General features: G+C 44.3%; 1 protein-coding gene across 11 annotated transcripts in view; it reads left to right on the forward strand.

The window, feature by feature from the left end:
* Cbp53E (Calbindin 53E) overlaps positions 1 to 24,948 on the forward strand; it is a 511,499-nt gene that overhangs the window by 420,686 nt on the left and 65,865 nt on the right. For all 11 annotated transcript variants that reach the window (XM_071667001.1, XM_071666998.1, XM_071667008.1 and 8 more), the window contains 2 exons: positions 4,826 to 4,989; positions 24,165 to 24,250. In XM_071667001.1, coding sequence (XP_071523102.1) covers positions 4,827 to 4,989; positions 24,165 to 24,250 — 249 coding nt within the window. In that variant the 5' untranslated portion in view covers position 4,826. The remainder of the gene's footprint in view (positions 1 to 4,825; positions 4,990 to 24,164; positions 24,251 to 24,948) is intronic.

Consider the following 24,948-nt stretch of genomic DNA (forward strand, 5'->3'; position numbering starts at 1 on the left):
TGTGTGCTCTGTGTTAATTGGTAGTTCATGTGTCTTTAAGTGTTAATTGGTAGTTCATGGTGTCGGGAGATGTATATGGGTAGTTCAGTGCTCTGGTAGATTATCATGGTACAGTTAAGGTAGTTCAGGGTTGTATTTCTTATTTTTGGTAGTCATCAGGATGTAATGGTATGGGAAAATTACTCTTAAGGTTTGATTCATTGATCGTAAGTCGACCAAACACACCAAATCATAGGATCGTGTTAATTGGTCAATTCTCTGTGTTAATCGGTAGTTCATGTGTACTCTGTGTTAATTGGTAGTTCATGCGTACTCTGTGTTAATTGGTAGTTCATGTGTACTCTGTGTTAATTGGTAGTTCATGTGTACTCTGTGTTAATTGGTAGTTCATGTGTACTCTGTGTTAATTGGTAGTTCATGTGTACTCTGTGTTAATTGGTAGTTCATGTGTACTCTGTGTTAATTGGTAGTTCATGAGTGCTCTGGAGATTATCATGGACAGTAGGTCAGGTGCTCTGGAGATTATCATGAACAGTAGGTCAGGTTTAGAGTGGATTTCTTTATTTTTGAGTACGAACAACAGGATGAAGACAGGTATAGGGGAAAAATATACATCTTAAGGTTTCGAAATATTCAAATTAATTCGTAAGTCGACCAAACACACACAACAAAAATAGATCGTCAGTAATGGATGAAACAATTACAGAGTAGATTTTGACAATTACTACAGTGACGCCATATACAGGAACGTAGGAGAGTTTGGGGATTATGATAGTAAAAAAAAGATTCAGCGTAACCTATACGCCAGTGTGGGTGTGGGGCAGATCCTGGCGTATGTCTGCTTTTGGCGTAGTGTGTGTGTGGTGCGTAGTGGTGGTTTATCCTAGTGGTCAGCAACGAAACCTAATCCCTATCCTTGTGGTTTGGTTATGTCACCATTATATATATATATATATATATATATATATATATATATATATATATATATATATATATATATATATATATATATATATATATATATATATATTCCTATGAGTCCACGGGGAAAATGAAACACGATAAGTTCCCAAGTGCATTTTCGTGTAATAATCACATCATCAGGGGAGAGACAAGAGAGAAATATAACAGTCAGTTGATATATAGTCGAAGAGACGAAGCTACGACGCCATTTGGTAAACATGTGATTGTCCAAAACATACAACGAGCGTTCATAAACTTATCATTTCATCAACAGTAAAGTTATCTAATTTATATAGACCATCACTAATAGTAAGATTATAATTCTTTGTGTATTCTATAATAGAAGATTCAATGATATTTCTCTTGGTAATAGAGTTAGAGTTAATAACTGAGATGGCGTTACTCCAGTCAATACAATGATCATAGTTTTTAACGTGATTAGATATATAGTGTAGTTTTCACGTCCCACTAACGAAAATTGAAAAAAAGAGACAAAATGTTGGAAGGTACTTCCCAACAAATTTAAAAACTTTTCGCCTTAATTAACAAAGTAATTCTGACTCCCTGGGTTTCTTTAATGCACCTACTTTCCACTTTCATCTCAATATGATATGCAGTTTCTCTCTCTCTCTCTCTCTTTCTCTCTCTCTCTCTCTCTCTCTCTCTCTCTCTCTCTCTCTCTCTCTCTCTCTCTCTCTCTCTCTCCTTCCTGTGCGCAGCAAGAGAGATGTTCCGTAGTTTACAGTCAGACGCATGATGCTACAAGTGGTGTTGGATGTTGTGGTAAATGTGGTGTGGAAATCCCACAGAGGGTTTGTCCTTTGGGCTGGTGGTGAAACATGGGGTTGGAAGGCCCGTCCTTGGCTTTCACTTGTTCGTTGGTAGAGTATAAGGTCATCAATTTGAATCCTGCTTGGTAATATTTACGTTAGGTTACGTTGGTATAAAGCCAGATGCTCTTTTTTTTTTTATGTTAGAAAAGTCGGTTAAGTTGGGCAATAAGTCTTTGTGGCCTTAGCGAAATTAAGGGGAACGTTATAGCTGCTAAATGCATATAGGTTTCGGTAATGGGGTATGACTTGGATAACCTGGTCAGCGAATCTATTTGTGGTTTACGGGTTAGCGTAGGGAAGTTTGGGTATCTATAGCTGTAGATATCACGGTAGATTTCTTTTGTTTTTGTTTTTTCTAATCTGTGCCAGCTTGAGTGTGCTTTAAGAGAAAAATGTAACCGTAAATGGAAAAAAGTTTGTGACCTTAAATGACCCTTAGAGAGGATGAGCACATACGCATGTAGCGTAATACATGGTTTCGTATATAGATGCACATACGCATATAGTGTTATGTATGGTGTCGTATATAGATGTACATACGCATATAGTGTAATACACGATGTCATATATAGATGTACATACGCATATGGTCTTAGATCTGGTGTCGTATATAGATGCATATACGCATATGGTGTAATATATGATGTCATATATAGATGTACATACGCATATGGTCTTAGATCTGATGTCATATATAGATGTACATACGCATATGGTGTTAGATCTGGTGTCGTATATAGATGTACATACGCATATGGTGTTAGATCTGATGTCATATATAGATGTACATACGCATATGGTGTTAGATCTGGTGTCGTATATAGATGTACATACGCATATGGTGTTAGATCTGGTGTCGTATATAGATGCACATACGCGTATGGTCTTAGATCTGGTGTCGTATATAGATGCACATACGCATATGGTCTTAGATCTGGTGTCGTATATAGATGCACATACGCATATGGTGTTAGATCTGGTGTCGTATATAGATGCACATACGCATATGGTGTTAGATCTGATGTCGTATATAGATGCACATACGCATATGGTGTTAGATCTGATGTCGTATATAGATGAACATACGCATATGGTGTTAGATACAGTGTATAAGTTTGATCATGACAATAAAGTATGGGGGTTATATAAAGACCAGAGGTTCCCACACACACATTGAATGTGTCGGATTCCCTTACAGACTTCGGTGGACCATCGCTTCGCCTACCCCGAGCCACACGCTCGGTGTATGTATATATATGTATGTATGTATATATGTAAATTTGCGTGTCGGGGAATTAATCTTGACCGTGTTTATATAGAGATAAAGTGTGCTCGGTGCGTTGATATTTTTTTCAAAACTTCCTTAAACGCTTGTATAAGCGAAGGGGGACGAAAGAAAAATATAAAAAAAATTATCGGCGCGTTACTGAGAAGAAAATGACATGTGATGGAAGCTCTTTAGATATTTCACTGATTACGATGGAAATTTGTATGAAAGAACATTCCAAGTTGTATTCTATGCCTTCCTGAGGGAGAATTGAGCCATGAGAATACAACAGTGGAAGTGTCATGTTTGAAAAAAGGGAATTGGTTTCCATTGTCGCTCAGCGAGTCTGCGAACTCGCTCACCGGATGAGGTCATTTGGCAATTACGTATACACTATTCAAAGTGACTCGAGTGTATTGCCTGTGTAGGAATGATTCACCCCTTGTGCGATGTTGACCATCGTCCATTCACCAATGGTACGACGGGAGGTAACGTAATCTACGTCAGTCGTAGGTACGTAACCCCGTGTTATGGGAACTTGCGACACTCCTCCTTCGTTGGCTGGCGAGCGATTCTGTGCTACCCAAAAAGAAACAAAGAAGAAGGTTGTGATTTCTGAAGGCCAAGAATGTTGTAGGTAGGCAATAATAACCCAGCTCTAGGGACCGGAGCGTCGTAACGTAAGTGGAGGTGCGATGCTTGTCGTAAAAGACGTACGTATGTAAAGGCCGGACGATAATGACAGATTGGGTTGGTCGAGGTATTTTGATAGCGCTAGGCTTGTAGCTACAACCAGGGAGGGGAGGTGAGGTGAAGTGAGGTGAGGACGGAGGTGAAGTGAGGTGAGGTGAGGTGAGGAGGGAGGTGAAGTGAGGTGAGGAGGGAGGTAAGGTGAGGTGAAGTGAGGTGAGGAGGGAGGGAGGTGAAGTGAGGTGAGGAGGGAGGTGAGATGAAGTGAGGTGAGGAGGGAGGGAGGGAGGTGAAGTGAGGTGAGGAGGGAGGGAGGTGAAGTGAGGTGAGGAGGGAGGGAGGTGAAGTGAGGTGAGGAGGGAGGGAGGGAGGTGAAGTGAGGTGAGGAGGGAGGGAGATGAAGTGAGGTGAGGAGGGAGGGAGGTGAAGTGAGGTGAGGAGGGAGGGAGGCAGGTGAAGTGAGGTGAGAAGGGAGGGAGGTGAAGTGAGGTGAGGAGGGAGGTGAGGTGAAGTGGTAATTACCTAATTACCTCAATCAAATCGTCCATATATACCAATGATACCTCTTGGTAATGACCTAATTACCTCAGTTGAATCAATATCTACCAATATTACCTCTTGGTAATGATCTAATTACCTCAGTTGAATCAATATCTACTAATATTACCTCTTGGTAATAACCTAATTACCTCAGTTAAATCAGTATCTATCAATATTACCTCTTGGTAATGACCTAATTACCTCAGTTGAATCAATATCTACTAATATTACCTCTTGGTAATGACCTAATTACCTCAGTTGAATCAATATCTACTAATATTACCTCTTGGTAATGACCTAATTACCTCAGTTGAATCAATATCTATCAATATTACCTCTTGGTAATGACCTCATTACCTCTTAATCAAATCATCATTATCGTAGTAATTACTTCTACCCTTTGTATTAACCCCCCACACCCCCATCTTAATTAAAACACATTATTATATCTGCCCACCTCGCCAGCAAGTGCTATCCATGTGTGTGTGTGTGTGTGTGTTTAACTGAGCCGTGTTCTTTTTCCCCCCCACAGTATGGCAGCTGGCACCATCACAGACATCGACTACCAGAGGAAAATGAACTCCCAGGAGAAGTGCAACAACTTCATGCGTCAGTTCCGTGACGATGAGTCGCGCGAACTCAAGAAGCTGACGGCCAACCAGTTCATGGAAGTCTGGAGCCACTACGACGCCGATGGTGAGTGAGTCCTGGAACACCTCAGTTGGCGTGACCGCCTTTCTTGATCTGTCTTCCAGTCATGTCATGTCCTGGATTGTGTCTGGTTGCAGATAGCTTCATCTTCATGATGATGGGGTCGAGTAACAGGTCTTTGGAGGGTGTCGCATGAGTTCTGGAAAGCTTTTTCTCTGTCATGGAATTGGGTTGTGGGTGTTATGTCCCTGGAACGTCTTTTGAAGCCTGGAAAGCTTCTTCCAGCCATGGATGTAGAAATAGGATGTAGATGTTATGTCGCTGGAACGTTTTTTGAAGCCTGGAAAGCTTCTTCCAGTCATGGATGTAGAAATAGGATGTAGATGTTATGTTCCCTGGAACATCTCTTGAAGCGCTGGAAAGCTTCTTCCAGCTATGGATGTAGAAATAGGATGTAGATGTTATGTTCCCTGGAACGTCTTTTGAAGCCTGGAAAGCTTCTTCCAGCCATGGACGTGAAATTAGTATACAGATGTAGTGTCTACGGAATGTATTTTGAAAACTGGAAAGCTTTTGTTCCAAGTCATTGATATTAGATTGGGATACAGATGCTGTGTCCTTTGAGGTTTATATCACGTGGAGTCGTGGTATCTTGGTCTTCGTCTTCCAGTCATGGGTGTAGCATCAAGATGTAGATATTATCCTTGGATTACTTCCCCGTAAAGTCTGGAAAGCATCATGTTTCCAGTTATCAGACCGTGAATGTTGGTGGCAAGTCATCCGAACATTGTGTGAGAGTCTGGAAGGCGCCGCTCTCCTCTCACAGTTATTAGACTCGGGTGCCAGCCAGCGACAATTCCTGGAACGTCTCGCTGATTTTGAGAGCCTTGCTGTTCCTTGCAGTATAATTAGACTTAAAGTCGCTGAGGATAAGCCTTGATATATGTCGGGTTGAGTTTGGAGATGTGCTTGTTTGAGAAGGTGTTATTACTGGGAACGAGGGGGGAAGAGGAGGAGGAGGTGGAGGTGGAGGGCTGGCAAGAAGAAGAAGAGGGATGTTCATTGCCGTAAAGACGGTAATATAAGAGGAAGGAGACTATGTTGGTCGTGTCCGACGTAGAAGGTGTCTTGCCTCGTGGGTTAAGCAGTGGTGATGAAGGTTACGCTACTTGGGTTTCTGGTAGTAACGTGGAAGATTGTCCTGCCTGTGGAGTATTGTAAGGACGAATGAACCCGGTTTTACTCTAGTTATCCAGAATCGAATCTCCTTTCCAGAGAATTATGTAAGCTCTGTGAGGATCACGACATGGCGGGGGGGAATGCGTGCAATTTGGCTTGCTTGATTTTTCTAGTTCCAGAATTCTTTCCATCCTTCTCTTTCATGTACTGCCGCCCGAGAGTCGTACATCTTCTGGAATGGAGTCTGGAAATGATCCTTTTCTGGAAATGACGCGACCTTTGTTCAAAGTCTTTGCCTTATTGTTAACGAAGATTTCTTGCAAGGGTTTTTAGAAGGATACGTGTTTTCAGGTAGTTCAGTTATTGCTAATATTCCGGACTGTGTAGGTATTGTCATTATTATTATTATCATTATTATTAATATTATTATTATTATCATTATTATTATTATTACGATTATTATTAACAGAAAGGCGTGTACAGAGTGGACCAGATATCTTGGTTAGATAATAATGAGTGTCACTGTGCATTTAGTCTGAGGCTTACACTGAGGTAACTCGTCTGGAATATATACCATGGAGATTCCTGGAAAGTTCCGGGGGTCGATCCTGGAAGATCACAAAGGCCACTGTACCAACGTTAGGGAGGCGCTGACCTCTGGTGGCGGAGATCCACGCCTCCGGCCACCCGCTTTTACTGGAGGGACACACACCAGGTTGTCGCAACGCAGACTCGGGCAGGTGACTGTCGACAGTGAGGGAGGGATGGGATGGCCCGTGCAGGAAGGGAGAGATTGCTGATGGATGATGCGTTTGCGTCCTGAAGTCTATCCGTACGTATATACTCGCCTCCACCTCCTCCCTCCACCTCGCTCCTCCTGCGAGATGGTGGTGACCTTGCGCGAAGCTGGTCCTGCTGTACAGCGAGACGATGATGAGGCTTGTTAGTGCTGCTGTGATCAGAAGATGGACGTCAGAACGGACGCTCTCGTGCTCTGGTTAAGACGTTTTGGGGGGGAAAAGAGCGTATAAATGACGGTAAAGTTTCTTTGAGCACTTCACACGCTGCGTGCGAGACGCCATAACAACACATGCGCACTTCGCTCTGTGTGTGTGTGTGTGTGTGTGTGTGTGTGTGTGTGTGATAGCGTGCGTGCTGCACTTAATGCACGAACGTGTACATTGGTGTGTTCACACACGACCATTAAACTGTACCAATCAATAGCCATCTCGTCTGGTGTACGTACGGTCGACCCACTGGTGGGGACTACGGCCCCTTGGGCGACAAGCCACCATGTGTGTGTGTGTGTGTGTGGGACTTGAGTCCCCGTGGGCTTGTGTGTGGGACTTGGGGTCCCCGTGGGCCACACGCCACCATGTGTGTGTGGGAGACTTGAGTCCCCGTGGGCTTGTGTGTGGGACTTGGGCTCCCCGTGGGCCACACGCCACCATGTGTGTGTGGGAGACTTGAGTCCCCGTGGGCTTGTGTGTGGGACTTGGGGTCCCCGTGGGCCACACGCCACCATGTGTGTGTGTGTGGGACTTGAGTCCCCATGGGCTTGTGTGTGGGACATGGGGTCCCCGTGGGCCACACGCCACCATGTGTGTGTGTGTGTGGGACTTGAGTCCCCATGGGCTTGTGTGTGGGACTACGTGGGCCACCACAGGCCGCCTCTGTGTACAAGATAAAGCCAGAGTCCTCCTCATCAGGGTAGGAGAATGGAAGCGGCACAAGAGGGAGAAAGTAGGATCCGCCCAAAAAATACATTTTCGGTACAGATACCATAAGATTTCCGACCAGACGGTATCACTCAAGCTTTACTATTTTGGTTCTTTAATGAGGCGCCCTTGTCATCACCCTTGCCTTAACGTCTTTATTGCCAATTTCCCTAATGCAGGGGTGGAATAAGTAATGCTTATGCTTGAGGCAAAATACACTGGTTGATGTAGATTAAAACTTCCCCCGCTGGAGGTGGAGTATGCTGATGTACGAGTGCTGGACAGTTGATTGGAGAATGGTTGGATTACACACGTGTGTCGTGAACGCTGAAAAGTGTTGGTGTGATAGAGAATGTGTTGAGAGATGTAGAGGCGCCGTAAGAATGAACACACACACTCCCCGCACGGCGCACATAGGAAGTATATACAACACATATACACACGGTATGTGCACGCTGCACCCACGGGAGCTGTGGTGGTTAGCGTTACTGACCCAAATGAGCCAGGGGTTCGAATCGTAGGCGCACGGCAGTCTGCCCACGCACAACCCTGGTGTTCATCGTCCCCCCCAACGCTGATTGATGAATAAGTGGGTTTCAAGGTTGGTCGTGTGTGTGTGTGTGTGTGTGTAACGAAACTGTACATAGAATATGGTAGGAGATTGAGAGTCTGGGCAATACAAATGTAAACCTCCCTCCTCCCTCCCCGTAACACAGAACTAGCCTCAAATAGCAACCACACACACACACACACACACACACACACACACAAGCTCGCGCGCTTAACCTATACAACACAACACTGTTGTAGGGATTGGTAAACGATAACCCATATTTTGTATCTTCATTGTATTATTACTGTGACTTTAATCTCGAAATATAATGATAGCTCTTTTGTATATCCGACTTTCAATTATTTCAAACACTATGTATATATATATTTTAGTCTGTGAACTATTTCTTTTTTATCTTACGATATTGCGCGCGGAGATCATAAATGTATTCCATTTCTTACTCTGCCAGCGCAGTAATAGTCGTCGTCATAATTTCACCTCACATTTCCACTGGTTGTACCCGGTTTGTCGCTGTTCCTCCATGGAGTGTTCAGTGTTGCTCTGGCTGCATATTCTCTTTGCAGCTGGGTGTTATTACCACCTGTGATTAATGCAGGACTTAATTAGATTTTAAGTCCCTTGTTTTCGCGTACCCGTTTTTTGTCATTCGGCGAAGCGGCGTGGCAGGGGTAACTTGACCAGATGTACAAGGGTGACGCAGAAAGAAAGTAGGGAATGTTTAATAGTAGAAGTGAAGCTTACTTGATATAAACGCGAGGTAAGAGGTCTCATGGGCGCTCATGACCTTCCCTCACTCTAACATTTAAAAGTGATGTTTGAAAAGACTTATGAAAAAAATGATCGCTTTCGAGTTTAGGTGTGGGCAGTTTTGGTAATGTTACAAATTGAAAGCCATCGTGTGGGTGGAGCCCTGTGCTTACTTTTACTTTTAGATGTAATAGGTTTATATATATATTGATGGATATATGTCCAAACTTGATGCATTTTTTATAAAATCACACAAGCATAAAGTTTATCCATGCACAGACGCGTTCAAACAATACTTTTTATAGCCTCGTATTAGAAGAGTTGACCAGCTTCTTATAAGTCGCGTTGGGTCATGTCATGAATCTTGCTATATATATATTTATCATCGATTTTACATTTGGCCTTCGAATTACCTTTTGACGTTCCGAGGACGTTCTTAAAAAGTTTTTGAATTGTCGTCGTGTGATAGCTAAACGCACACGCCCGTAATAACCTAAAAAACAAGCATGGAAGAAATCGAACCTCAACTATACGTAAACCACACCCATCATCCCCCCCTTTTTTTTTAGGAAGTTCCCGTGGTTTATAGGTTGTGATATTTGGTTTAATGATCCGTTAGCAGTTGATGGATCTCAAGCCACTGCAGCCTCGTACTATGACAGGTTGTATAGACGTATACGTAAACAAGTTGCTGAGTCGAATGGAAAGGTAGAATTTGTGTCGCTGATACATATGGCGGAGTGTGGCTCCGGACACCTTAAACTGTTGGTATAGACATGGTATGATCTGTACACACACACACATGGCGTGCTGACCATGAATGATAAACTGCACTCGTATGTTTTGACGTGGAGCATGTGGCGTCTTAATTACCCTTTACCTAATGGCAGCCATTAACATTTAACAAGATCCATTAGCATGTATAATCTCTCTCCCCCTCCCTAAGCTGTACAGCAGCACAGAAATCCCATGTAGTGGAGCGTAAATCCACTATTAGTCGGGGACCTTTGATAAAATCCCCTGGTGGATGAGGAGGGAGTGTGATCCTATTATAAGTAATCCTATCCTCTTTTAATAGATGTTAATTCAGATTTAACGGTGCTTACCGAGGTTCGAGACGACACTTTTATGGTCGAGCAGACGACACCGTTTTCTGTGTCGCGTTAGCGGTTGAGGAAATTTAAATTGTTGCCGACAAGCGGTGTTGAGCGACGGGGATTATGAGAAGTTCGTTAGTCTACTGGTCAACGATTGTAGTTCCTGCTCGTTTCTTAGTGTTTTATCCGAAGTTTAAATGAGGGTAACACGTTCAACGAAGCTAGGAACGATTCCTTTAGTGTTCCTTTTTTTCTTTCTTCCTTTCGTTGAACTGACTCAAACCCCTCTACGATAGTTGGTGTGAATGTTCAACGACGGTGCCCCCCCCCCAAAAACGCTAATCGCTCGTTATCTTGCGGTTAACCCTAAATGTCGGGGCTTCATACACGCATGAACGAAACGTGTAGAAATTACCTGCCACGTTAACTAGGTAAGGAATTAGACATCTGATCACGTAATTTAATTGGACCCGTAAAATATATATATATATATATATATATATATATATATATATATATATATATATATATATATATATATATATATAAGAGAGATGTGTGGAAATAAAAAGAGCGTGGTTGAGAGAGCAGAAGAGGGTGTTTTGAAGTGGTTTGGGCACATGGAGAGGATGAGTGAGGAAAGATTGACCAAGAGGATATATGTGTCGGAGGTGGAGGGAACAAGGAGAAGAGGGAGACCAAATTGGAGGTGGAAAGATGGAGTGAAAAAGATTTTGTGTGATCGGGGCCTGAACATGCAGGAGGGTGAAAGGAGGGCAAGGAATAGAGTGAATTGGAGCGATGTGGTATACCGGGGTTGACGTGCTGTCAGTGGATTGAAGCAAGGCATGTGAAGCGTCTGGGGTAAACCATGGAAAGCTGTGTAGGTATGTATATTTGCGTGTGTGGACGTATGTATATACATGTGTATGTGGGGGGGGGGGGGGGTTGGGCCATTTCTTTCGTCTGTTTCCTTGCGCTACCTCGCAAACGCGGGAGACAGCGACAAAGTATAATAAAAAAATAAAAAAAAAATAAAAAAAAAAAAAAAAATATATATATATATATATATATATATATATATATATATATATATATATATATATATATATATATATATATATATATCCTTCGTATTAATCCCTCACTTAGCATTAGAAGTTATAAAGTATATTATCCAGAACTCGTTTGTGTCATGTGCATAAATTCATATACAACTCCACTCGTCTGCGAATATTTGTTTTACTTTAGTGTATGTATTATGATCTCTGTAAGTGGTTATGTATGTAAAGCATGACTCTATTAACCGTGGCTTATTTTTATCTAGGTTTCATTTTGATGATTACAAGCACACACACACACACACACACACACACACACACACACACACACACACACACACACACACACACACACACACGCGCGCGCACACACACACACACCTACGCATGCACGCACGCGCGCACACACACACACACACACACACACACACGCGCGCACACACACACACACCTACGCATGCACGCACGCGCACACACACACACACACACACACACACACACACACACAGCGAGCGAGCGAGCTGGAAAAGATGTAATCAGAAAGCAAATGAATGACACCCTGCAGGTGGGAAATTACACAAGTGAGAGACGGCACTGTTTCAAGGGAAAGAGGACATGTTTAACGAATATCTTAGCTTTCCACCACAGACTGAGCATGTTGGTTTCCACGAGAGAGTGAGCTCTTAGATTTCCACGAGAAAGTGAGCTCTTAGGTTTCCACGAGAGAGTGAGCTTTAAGATTTCCACGAGAGAGTGAGCTCTTAGGTTTCCACGAGAAAGTGAGCTCTTAGGTTTCCACAAGAGAGTGAGCTCTTTGGTTTCCACGAGGGAGTGAGCTCTTAGATTTCCACGAGAGTGAGCTCTTAGGTTTCCACGAGAGAGTGAGCTCTTAGATTTCCACGAGAGAGTGAGCTCTTAGGTGTCCACGAGAGAGTGAGCTCTTAGATTTCCACTAGAGAGTGAGCTCTTAGGTGTCCACGAGAGAGTGAGCTCTTAGATTTCCACGAGAGAGTGAGCTTTGGTTCAGACAAAAGGGAAAATTGCAAGGACTGTTCGTATATTTTTCTTTAACTGAAAAAAAATATCCAGAACCTGCGTTTTTTGTCATTTTGTAATGCTTCAGTCCAAGTCGTATTTTTTCCATGCTAAATAAGATTCTGGGATCGAATTATTTTCTAGGCTGTTGTGTGTAATCAGCCACTGCAGGGAATGTATTTTCCTCTTGTTTCTTGAGTATTTGTGTTTCACTGTTATTCGGTCTCTTGTCAGCTGAAGAAAGGTACTCTTTCACTTTCAAAATCCTTTCATTATGTTTTACATCAATTTTATAACAAACTTTTTTGTCTTATAAGATTTTATTTTATTCATTTAAGCAGACTTGGATTAAGACGTCAGTTTAGGTCTTCTGTTTCTAGTTGAACAAGATCCTAGGATCGAAATGTCTTTCAGGGACATAATGTTTTATGATCGCTTCCAATGATGGCATGCTTTTGACATATTTCATGGGTTGTTCACTTTCAGAAGTGGTTCGTAGGACCACCGTGGAATATTTTCCAAAATTGTTATATGTTTTATGTTCCAATTTTTCTACGAAAAGTTTTGTAACTAGAAAATACCCTGGACTATATCTTATTACCTGCATTTTTTTTTTCTTCATTCTAGAAAATATCCTGGACTTATTTATTACCTGCATTTTTGTTTTTAGAAAATAACTTGAACACTATTTCATTACCTGATTTTTTTTTTTTTTAGAAAATAACTTGAACTATATTTCATCACTTGCGTTTCTTTTTATTTATTTATTTTTTGTTTTTACCGGATCTCCAAAGGATCGTAGCCTACTGTTAATGCTAAGAAGTAAGTTTGGAGGGTTGAAATGTTTCATTGGGGTCTTATATAAGAGTCCTGTCATCAGGCAATGAAATGATCACACGTTTATAGTATCTAAGTGCCCCCCCCCCTCCCTCCATGATCATTTGTTAACAGTTGGCAGAAGGAATCATGTTGGATAGTGTACGTTACCATTAGAATCATTTCCTTGTGTAAGAAACATTTCCTCATGTAAACTTTTAATTCTAAAACTCGAAGTGTTTTTGGCTTGAAAAAATACTCAAGAATACACCTACATGTTTTTGTGTTCCTTTTTCCCTTCGTAAATCAAAGATTGGGGGCCCTCATGGGTGTACAGCTCACTCTCCTCCCCTCTCTCTTCACACAGTCAAAGAGAACTAAAGGTAATTACAGATTGGTCTCCCTGACGAGCGTGGTCTGTGAGGTATTGGAAAGGATGGAACCACCTTTTGCGAAAGGCGTTACCGTGTTTCGCGGGAAGACCATCATGTGTGATCGATCTTCGTGAAGATTTCACCCAGAGATGATTCAGGTCCATTGTAGACAAAAAAAGAGTGGATGCGCTGTCAAGAATTGGACATCCGGAAAGCATTTGACACCGTGCCTGATAAGAGGCGGGGAAAGAAACGCTCTTCGGGCAGAGCTAGAGGGGTGAGATTTCCGGTGGATGGATCGTAATCATGGTGGAGGGGATGAAGGAGGAATGTCAGGGGAACCCTCTCAAGATGGGTTAAACCCTCTCAAGATGGGTTAAACCCTCTCAAGATGGGTTAAACCCTCTCAAGATGGGTTAAACCCTCTCAAGATGGGTTAAACCCTCTCAAGATGGGTTAAACCCTCTCAAGATGGGTTAAACCCTCTCAAGATGGGTTAAACCCTCTCAAGATGGATTAAACCCTCTCAAGGTGGGTTAAACCCTCTCAAGATGGGTTAAACCCTCTCAAGATGGGTTAAACTCTCTCAAGATGGGTTAAACCCTCTCAAGATGGGTTAAACCCTCTCAAGGTGGGTTAAACCCTCTCAAGATGGGTTAAACCCTCTCAAGATGGGTTAAGGTCATCTGTGGCCTGCTTCAGGGTCTGTTCTGGGACCTTCGTTTTCCTCACTCTGTGTAACTGACCTTGCCAGAAGGATTGGACTGCTGTCTGAATTTGTTCGCAGATGATGCCAAGGTAATGGGAGAAGTGAAGATCGACAATGATCGCAGCAACGTACAGGTTACTGAAATTCAACCCAAGTAGATGTCATGAGGATGAGACCCGGGGAAAGAATGCCACGATGTAAATGTTCGCTTTTGTAGGAAGTGAGACGCAGGAATCACTTTGTAAGGGAAATATGGTAGGCAGACTTCGCCCACAACCTGTCGCCAGACTTCGTCCACTACCTGTCTCCAAGAGTTTTCCCATTTAGGATTAGCAGTCAAGGTGACAGAATGTCTGGTTGCCAGTATTAGAGTGGCAGTGTTTTTATGAATAGTGGAAACAGCAAACGGGTCGCCTCCAACCGAAGCGAAGAACTAGACTATGCCCCATCTCAGGTTTGGTCGCCATATTTTTCGAAATAGCACACACCCCAAAAAAAAAATTATTGGAGAGAGAGAGAGAGTGAGAGAGAGAGAGAGAGAGAGAGAGAGAGAGAGAGAGAGAGAGAGAGAGAGAGAGAGAGAGAGAGAGTCCACAGGAGGGCAACAATGATGATGTACCAGAACTAAGAGAGATGAGTTATAAGGGAAAAGGCTCGGAGGATCCAGCGTGTCAACCATGGAAGAAGAGAAGAGCAGCGCCTGACCTGATCACATCCTTTATGTTTTTGAACCAACTTGATGATGTGGACGTTGAGCTGAACTTAGAAAAAAAAGAAGGAAAAAAAAAGTGCTAGAACAACCAGAGATCGTAATTTGAGGAAGAAACTTGTCAGAAGCAGCAAGACTCTTCTAGTGAAGGAGTAAAACGTATTAATGGAATGAACACAGTTATGAGGTCGTGTGTAGACAGTATACAGAAGCTCAAAAAGTTTCACGATACGGAAGACTCAAAAGAGTGAGGGGGCCCCACGTGTGTGTGTACCTTCCTTCCCATACACTACACACACACACACACACACACACACACACACACACACACACCTACACACACACCTACACACACCTGACCCTTGACTTTTGTCAGGATATCCATCGATCAGACCAAACACTTGAGGGTTGGAGTGTTAGGTGTCGAGTGGTGGGTATACACGAGGGAATGTATGCCTCTCGCCCCTGGGGACTTGGGGGGGAGCGCAGCTGTAGGAGGTCGATATCAATTTGCATTTAGAGAGGAAATTCCCCGAGCTCCAACTTCTTTGTCCATTGTCGGCTAATGCCATCTTTTGACGTGTTGTTTAACGCCAGCAGCCCACCCATAGCCCCCTTCCGCCCACCCTTCCGCCCACCCACCCGTCTCCCTTCTTGGGTGCGACGGGGTGGGCTATGTATGACCCCTGAACGACGCGAGGGTGTGCTACGACCCCTTTGACGACGGTGGGCTACGACCCCTTTGACGACGGTGGGCTACGACCCCTTTGACGACGGTGGGCTACGACCCCTTTGACGACGGTGGGTTGCGACCCCTTTGACGACGGTGGGCTACGACCCCTTTGACGAGGGTGGGCTACGACCCCTTTGACGACGGTGGGCTACGACCCCTTTGACGACGGTGGGCTACGACCCCTTTGACGACGGTGGGCTACGAACCTCTTTGACGAGGGTGGGCTACGACCCCTTTGACGAGGGTGGGCTACGACCCCTTTGACGAGGGTGGGCTATGAACCCCTTTGACGGCGGTGGGCTACGACCCCTTTGACGAGGGTGGGCTACGAACCCCTTTGACGACCGAGTGTTGCGACCCCTTTGACGGCGGTGGGCTAAGACCCATTTTGACGGCGGTGGGCTAAGACCCATTTTGACGGCGGTGGGCTACGACACTATACGACGGGCCCTTGGCGTGTACTACGACCCATTGACGACGGCATGATACGGGAAGAGGAGCGGGATTCGAGTTTTGGTTATATCAACAGAAGCGAACGTAAGGGCGTCCGGCAGACCACCGTACGTACCCTTTCCTCCTCACAAAATTTGAAGAAAAAATAATGAAACAGGGCGGCGAAAAGTTAATGAAATTAGATGAGGAAAAAAGAAAGTCGTGAATCATCAGCTTGCTTACTGAGCCTCAAGTCTCGGGAGGAAGGGAAGGGAAGGGTGTGGTGTGTGTGTGGGTGTTGGGAGGGTGGTGTGGTGTTGATCCACCACCCTCCCGTGTTGGAAGATGGCCCGTAGATAAACGGAAGGTTTTGGTGCGAGGCTCCCGACCCTGGGGTTAGAGAGAGAGAGAGAGAGAGAGAGAGAGAGAGAGAGAGAGAGAGAGAGAGATGGCCTCTCACCCTCTGCCCGCGTAAGGAAACAGGGAGAGAAAAAAAATTGTTTGTAAACTCGTCTGGTTCAAGAGAGGGAGGAGGATGGAACGAGATTCATCCCGTAGATAAAGCTCTGGGCAGAGATCGTCTCGTCCCGGGCCTGCTGCTCCTGCTGCTGCTGTTGTTGTAGATGGGGTTCTCGTAGTAAGTAAGCCTGAGCCATTCCCGGGAGCGAGAGAGAGAGAGAGAGAGAGAGAGAGAGAGAGAGAGAGAGAGAGAGAGAGAGAGAGAGAGAGAGAGCTGCGTGTGTGTGTGTGTGTGTGTGTGTGTGTGTCTTGGTAGGTAATGATCTCTCGCGAGGTGCCCTCGTAGGTTAATGGCGTCGCGGAGGAGGGTGTTCTTGTAGATAATGATCTCGTAGGAGGAGGTTCATCTCCAGCAAACGCGCCCCTACCTACTCCCCTTCCTCCTCCTCCTCCTTCTTCCCCCTGGGGCGGCGGTGGTGGTGGTGGTGAGAGGGGGAAAGGGGGCGGGGAGGGCGCACCACCGTTGGAATGGAAGTTCATTTTCTTCGTCGTCGAGCGCTAACGGTCGCCACCTGGACGGTGGTAGTGGCGGAGCGCGCGCGGGCCGGACGAGCCTGCCGTTTGCCCCAGCAGCCACACACACACACACACACACACACACACACACACGGGCGCGCGCGTGCGGGGTTGATGTCTCAAGGGCCTTGATCCGTCAGTCGTCAAAACTCCCTCCCACTCGATTATTTGATCATCCCCCTTCTTCCCACTCTCTCTCTCTCTCTCTCTCTCTCTCTCTCTCTCTCTCTCTCTCTCTCTCTCTCTCTCTCTCTCTCTCTCTCTCTCTCTCTCTCTCTCTCTCTCTCTCTCCCACGTAAATTTCCCAGATAAACACTACGGATCATTTCCATTCTCTCAGAAGTGCCCAGAAAAAGAAAAAGGAGTAATGACACGAAATGTGTGATTTGATGCGGTACGAAAGTACGGTGAACGAATTATCTTAAGTAGTAATTATTAATACATATAAATACTTTATTGATACATGTGAATACTCTGGCGACCTGGCAGTCACATGTGATGCACTCACTAAAACGATTAATTACATTTATGAAAAGAGAGTAATTCAAATACAAAAGTAATATTTTGTAATAGAAAATGTGTGATGCATTAGTTCTTTTACTATATTCATATGTATGTAGGATATACAAAAAAATCAGAAGTCACACGAAAGAAGAAAAAATTGAGAATAAGTACGTTCTATTATTTATTGAAAAAAAAATTAGTAATATGAAAAAGACAAATTTGAGATTATATGTTTTTTAATCTTTCAGTCTATTTTGCAAATCTATCTATCTATCTATCTATCTATCTATATATATATATATATATATATATATATATATATATATATCCGAAGTTACTTCCTCTGTAGCGTTATACATATAATTAAGCTCGAAACCTGGTATATTTATTTTATTTGTACGGTAGAACGTGGAGGGATTTTTCCCCCCTCACATTTCGTCTAATTTTGCATTACGGTACGAGGGAAGTAGATAGATGGTCGAGGTTGGTCGGTGATTTTGTGCTTAAGAGGTGTTGATCTCCTGCCAGGGTCATTAAGGCCTACTGGACAGTATTGCTCATTAAGGCCTACTGGACAGTATTGTTCATTAAGGCCTACTGGACAGTGTTGTTCATTAAGGCCTACTGGACAGTATTGTTCATTAAGGCCTACTGGACAGTATTGTTCATTAAGGCCTACTGGACAGTGTTGTTCATTAAGGCCTACTGGACAGTATTGTTCATTAAGGCCTACTGGACAGTATTGTTCATTAAGGCCCACTGGACAGTATTGTTCATTAAGGCCTACTGGACAGTATTGTTCATTAAGGCCTACTGGACAGTATTGTTCATTAAGGCCTACTGGACAGTATTGTTCATTAAGGCCTACTGGACAGTATTGTTCATTAAGGCCTACTGGACAGTATTGTTCATTAAGGCCTACTGGACAGTATTGTTCATTAAGGCCTACTGGACAGTATTGTTCATTAAGGCCTACTGGACAGCATTGTTCATTAAGGCCTACTGGACAGTATTGTTCATTAAGGCCTACTGGACAGTATTGTTCATTAAGGCCTACTGGACAGTGTTGTTCATTAAGGCCTACTGGACAGTATTGTTCATTAAGGCCTACTGGACAGTATTGTTCATTAAGGCCTACTGGACAGTATTGTTCATTAAGGCCTACTGGACAGTATTGTTCATTAAGGCCTACTGGACAGTGTTGTTCATTAAGGCCTACTGGACAGTATTGTTCATTAAGGCCTACTGGACAGTGTTGTTCATTAAGGCCTACTGGACAGTATTGTTCATTAAGGCCTACTGGACAGTGTTGTTCATTAAGGCCTACTGGACAGTATTGTTCATTAAGGCCTACTGGACAGTGTTGTTCATTAAGGCCTACTGGACAGTGTTGTTCATTAAGGCCTACTGGACAGTATTGTTCATTAAGGCCTACTGGACAGTATTGTTCATTAAGGCCTACTGGACAGTATTGTTCATTAAGGCCTACTGGACAGTGTTGTTCATTAAGGCCTACTGGACAGTGTTGTTCATTAAGGCCTACTGGACAGTATTGCTCATTAAGGCCTACTGGACAGTATTGAAACCCACCTTGTGCAGGGTGTTGGAAATGGTTCCAGTATCACTCACGCCCTCTGGTGAGTATGGCCAGTGAGTGAGTGGTGGTTCAGATGGATATTATTACACTTGAGATGTGCATGTAGTAATTTCTCTATTTCTAGCTTTGATATAAGTGATCATTATAGGTTCGTTATTTTCTCAATTGTAAAGCGTTGTAGAGGCGAATAATTTCCATAATGATAATGATGATAATAATAATAATAATAATAATAGTAATAATGATGATGATAATAATAATAATGATAATAATGATATTGATAATAATAACATTAATAATGATAATAATGATTATAATGATAATGATAATCAGAGGGTCAGTGGAATATAAGGGATATTAAAGTCACCATTGTCGGTCTTAATTACCCATTCGTAAAACCTTTCTATTTTTTTTATAACGAGAAAAAGAAATATATTTACCGCCGCGAAGTAATGAGACATCACGCTTTCATTTCACGCAGGTTTATGTATGTAATATCTTCTTCAATACGAGTCTTAATACATGTAGCGCTCAATGGCCTTCAGTGCATTTATAATATGTGAATTTTGGTAAATAGTAATTGGGGTTGATGCAGTCTGGGAGGCTAATCCATCTTGACCGAGATAACGTCAACATGTTCTTCTCGTCCTCCTCTTCTTAATTGACGTGGATTAGGTTGAGTCGTTCGTAGTGTGTGTGTGTGTGTGTGTGTGAACCGATTGGTACGATCCTGTAGTACGACGGTACGACCCTCGAACACGACGGTTCGACACGTGAGCACAACGGTACGACCCTCGAATACGACGGGTCGACCATCAAGCATAGTGGTACGACCCTCGAGCACGACGGTACGACCCTCGAACACGACGGTACGATCCATGAGCACGACGGTTCGACCCTCGAACACGACGATACGACCCTCGAGCACGACGGTTCGACACGTGAGCACGACGGTACGATCCATGAGCACGACGGTTCGACCCTCGAACACGACGATACGACCCTCGAGCACGACGGTACGACCCTCGAACACGACGGTACGACCCTCGAACACGACGGTACGACCCTCGAGCACGACGGTACGACCCTCGAACACGACGATACGACCCTCGAACACGACGGTACGACCCTCGAACACGACGGTACGATCCATGAGCACGACGGTACGACCCTCGAGCACGACGGTACGACCCTCGAGCACGACGGTACGACCCTCGAGCACGACGGTACGACCCTCGAGCACGACGGTACGACCCTCGAGCACGACGGTACGACCCTCGAGCACGACGGTACGACCCTCGAGCACGACGGTACGACCCTCGAGCACGACGGTACGACCCTCGAACACGACGGTACGACCCTCGAACACGACAGTTCGACCCTCGAATACTACTGTTCGACCCTGGAACACGACGGTACGACCCTATAGTGTGATGAGGGTCGTACCAGCGTGCTCTTAAGGTTAGACCAGAGGCTAGGGCCATCTAACTATATACATAGGTCGTAGCGTCGTGCCCAAGGGTCGTACCGTTCTGCATAACGGTTAATAATAAATAAAAATTCCACTGTGGCTGGCATTACATTTATATCTTTTAAACCAGGGAAATTTGCATTTTGGATCTGCCTTCCCAACCTACCCCAACCTGTTTGAATGGGACTGTGACCGTTAAAGCGGTTCATAAATTGTATCATTCCCAGTATATATATATATATATATATATATATATATATATATATATATATATATATATATATATATATACATAATTTATCTTAATATAACATGGTCTCGGCGACTTAAACTAAACATAATTAGGAACGGGCTATTTTGGACATGTAAACTTGGCCTTGCAATTCCTAGGATAATGATTTAATATATATATATATATATATATATATATATATATATATATATATATATATATATATATATATATTGTATTCTCGCACTATACATTTGGTTGATATAGGTGTGTGGGGTATGCCTTATCATCATCATTATTATAATTATTATTATTATTATTATTATTATTATTATTTAAACTGTGACATTCATCCACGAACTGAGTCACAGTGACCATCCACTATTTGGCCGTCAACTAGGTCGTTTAAACACGTTGGGGTGGAAGGTGGTGGTTAGAGTGAATGATTCTAGGCCATTACCAATGGTCTTGCCAGATGGATCTCGTGTGTCTGCTGCAGCGTCAAACGCTGAATAAAAGGAAGTGTACGCGAGTCGTCGCGCCCCTCCCCCTTGTCAGCGACGGGAGTGTCTTTTGTTTGGCGTATGACATTATCTGTTACTGTGTCGAGCGCATATTGTTTTAATAGTGTCCATTGTCTCTTTAAAACGGTGGCTATTGTTTGCTTTGAACTGTCTATTGTTTCCTTTCAACAATGTCTATTGTTTCCTTATTGGTCTGGCTTAAACTGTCTTTCGTTGCTTTTAACCGAAGATTTTGTCTATTGTATATGGTAGTGTCTTGTCTTTTGTTTGTATGTGTTTGTGTCTGATGTTTTATTGTTGAAAAAAATGAGCTCGGGTTATGTCGTTTAAAGCCGTTTCTTTTATTAGGTTAAGCGATGTTTGTATACTGGACAGTTACCGAGTGTGTATAATTTGAGGTGTTCATTCCATCGTGGTCCCTCCGCTGGTCTGTGTTGGTCTATCTGGCGCGCGGTAGGTTGGTGTGTTAAGTACCCGACGCGCAGTCAGTCATAAAGTGCGCAGTTGGTGTTAAGTACCCGACGCGCAGTCAGTCATGAAGTGCGTAGTTGGTGTTAATTACCCATGCGCAGTCAGTCATGAAGTGCGCAGTTGGTGTTGAGTACCCACGCGCAGTCAGTCATGAAGTGCGTAGTTGGTGTTAATTACCCACGCGCAGTCAGTCATGAAGTGCGTAGTTGGTGTTGAGTACCCACGCGCAGTCAGTCATGAAGTGCGTAGTTGGTGTTGAGTACCCGAGGCGCAGTCAGTCATGAAGTGCGTAGTTGGTGTTAATTACCCACGCGCAGTCAGTCATGAAGTGCGCAGTTGGTGTTGAGTACCCGAGGCGCAGTCAGTCATGAAGTGCGTAGTTGGTGTTAATTACCCATGCGCAGTCAGTCATGAAGTGCGCAGTTGGTGTTGAGTACCCACGCGCAGTCAGTCATGAAGTGCGTAGTTGGTGTTAAGTACCCACGCGCAGTCAGTCATGAAGTGCGTAGTTGGTGTTAAGTACCCACGCGCAGTCAGTCATGAAGTGCGTAGTTGGTGTTAATTACCCATGCGCAGTCAGTCATGAAGTGCGTAGTTGGTGTTAAGTACCCACGCGCAGTCAGTCATAAAGTGCGCAGTTGGTGTTGAGTACCCGAGGCGCAGTCAGTCATGAAGTGCGTAGTTGGTGTTAATTACCCACGCGCAGTCAGTCATGAAGTGCGTCGTTGGTGTTAATTACGTATGCGCAGTCAGTCATGAAGTGCGTAGTTGGTGTTAATTACCCACGCGCAGTCAGTCATGAAGTGCGTCGTTGGTGTTAAGTACCCGACGCGCAGTCAGTCATGAAGTGCGTCGTTGGTGTTAAGTACCCGACGCGCAGTCAGTCATGAAGTGCGTAGTTGGTGTTGAGTACCCACGCGCAGTCAGTCATGAAGTGCGTAGTTGGTATTAAGTACCCGACGCGCAGTCAGTCATGAAGTGCGCAGTTGGTATGAATCACCCATGCGCAGTCAGTCATGAAGTGCGCTGAAACTTGGCATTGCTTCCTCACAACTACGCCATGACGTGTGCCGAAGGTTGTAAGTGAGATAGTAAGTGATGGTGTTCGATTTTTGAAGACATGACTGGTTGACGGAGAAAGGAATTGAACTGTATTCCTTTTTTCCTAAGACCTTTGCTGGTGCGCTTGTACCCTGTCGTCCAACTTGTATCACAATCGGTTGTTAAAGTTGTAGTGGTGTTGTGATTTCTGCTCTCTTTGGGTTAATGTGTTTATATATTATGTATGATACAACCTCCATGGAGACACGAGGGGGTTAGTGAATATAAGGTGATTAATATGATTATAAATTACTTAATCATTTAAGTGAGTGTAATTAGGGAATATGATGTATAAGTAATGTAAGATAACTTTATGGTTAGGGTGTGAGAAAAGTAGTTAAGCTACAGTGCTAAACCAGACAACAGCTTAGTCAAGGTATAGGGTAGATATTCTGAGCCAGATAACTATGTGTCTAGGGTCGTAGCCAAGATAACTGTAACATGTGTCTAGGGTTGTAGCCAAGATAGCTGTAACATGTGTCTAGGGTTGTAGCCAAGATAACTGTAACATGTGTCTAGGGTTGTAGCCAAGATAACTGCCTAGGGTAGGCAGGCAGGCCAGATAACCATGTGTCTAGGGTTGTAGCCAAGATAACTGTCTAAGTCAGGCAGGCCAGATCACCATGTGTCTAGGGTCGTAGCCAAGATAACTGTCTAGGGCAGGCAGGCCAGATCACCATGTGTCTAGGGTTGTAGCCAAGATAACTGTCTAGGGCAAGCAGGCAAGCCAGATAACCATGTGTCTAGGGTTGTAGTCAAGATAACTGTCTAGGGCAAGCAGGCAGGCCAGATAACCATGTGTCTAGGGTCGTAGCCAAGATAACTGCCTAGGGCAGGCAGGCAGGCCAGATAACCATGTGTCTAGGGTTGTAGCCAAGATAACTGTCTAGGGCAAGCAGGCAGGCCAGATAACCATGTGTCTAGGGTCGTAGCCAAGATAACTGTCTAGGGCAGGCAGGCAGGCCAGATAACCATGTGTCTAGGGTCGTAGTCAAGATAACTGTCTAGGCCAGGCCAGGCCAGGCCAGGTCATGCAACCCATGTGTCTCATATTGTAGCAGCCAAGATAACCAGTGTGTGTGTGTGTCTTTGTCTTCACAGGTAATGGCTACATCGAGGGGTCGGAGCTGGACGGCTTCCTCAAGGAATTCGTCTCCTCCGTCAACGCGAACGATGCTGGACCCGAGGTGAGTGTAGGGCCCACCGCGCCCTCCATATGCAACTCTCTCTCTCTCTCTCTCTCTCTCTCTCTCTCTCTCTCTCTCTCTCTCTCTCTCTCTCTCTCTCTCTCTCTCAGACAACCCCCGATGTTTGTCCATGACGTGCAGGAAATTACAGGTGGTGTCCCCTCCCTCCCTCTTCAAGACTCGCTTATCTTTTCTCTTTTTTTTTTTGCCCCCCCATTTCATCAACTCCTCCTGCCCTCCTTCTCTCTCCCCCTCTAGCATCTTGATCGTTGTTGGTTCGTCGTGCTAACATGTGTGTGTGTGTGTGTGTGTGTGTGTGTGTGTGTGTGTGTGTTCTATTTTACAGTCGCCGCTCAAAATTCCAGGTGTTTTATTTAACTCTGTGTCATGTTCGTCATTTTATAGTGGTCATGGTATGGGTTGCGGTGTAGCGATGTGGGAGGGGTGAGGGTGAGGGAGGAGAGGTGTGTGTGTGTATGTGTGTGTGTTAGGGGTTTGGAGTCGCGCCGGATAGAAAACGGGAGAGACGAGACCTATAGAAAACTGTGTGGGTCACCTGCGGGGGGGATGTGTGTGTGTCTCGTAAAGAGTTGATGTAACTCACCCACCCCCAGGGGCTGTTGGGCCTCCGTGTGGGTCGGGTGGAGTGTCTTACCCCATCCACCCATCCACCCACCCCTCACTATCCTTTCCCTTCC

The sequence above is a fragment of the Panulirus ornatus genome, chromosome 11 (assembly GCF_036320965.1).
Source record: "Panulirus ornatus isolate Po-2019 chromosome 11, ASM3632096v1, whole genome shotgun sequence".
Taxonomy (NCBI): Eukaryota; Metazoa; Arthropoda; class Malacostraca; order Decapoda; family Palinuridae; genus Panulirus; species Panulirus ornatus.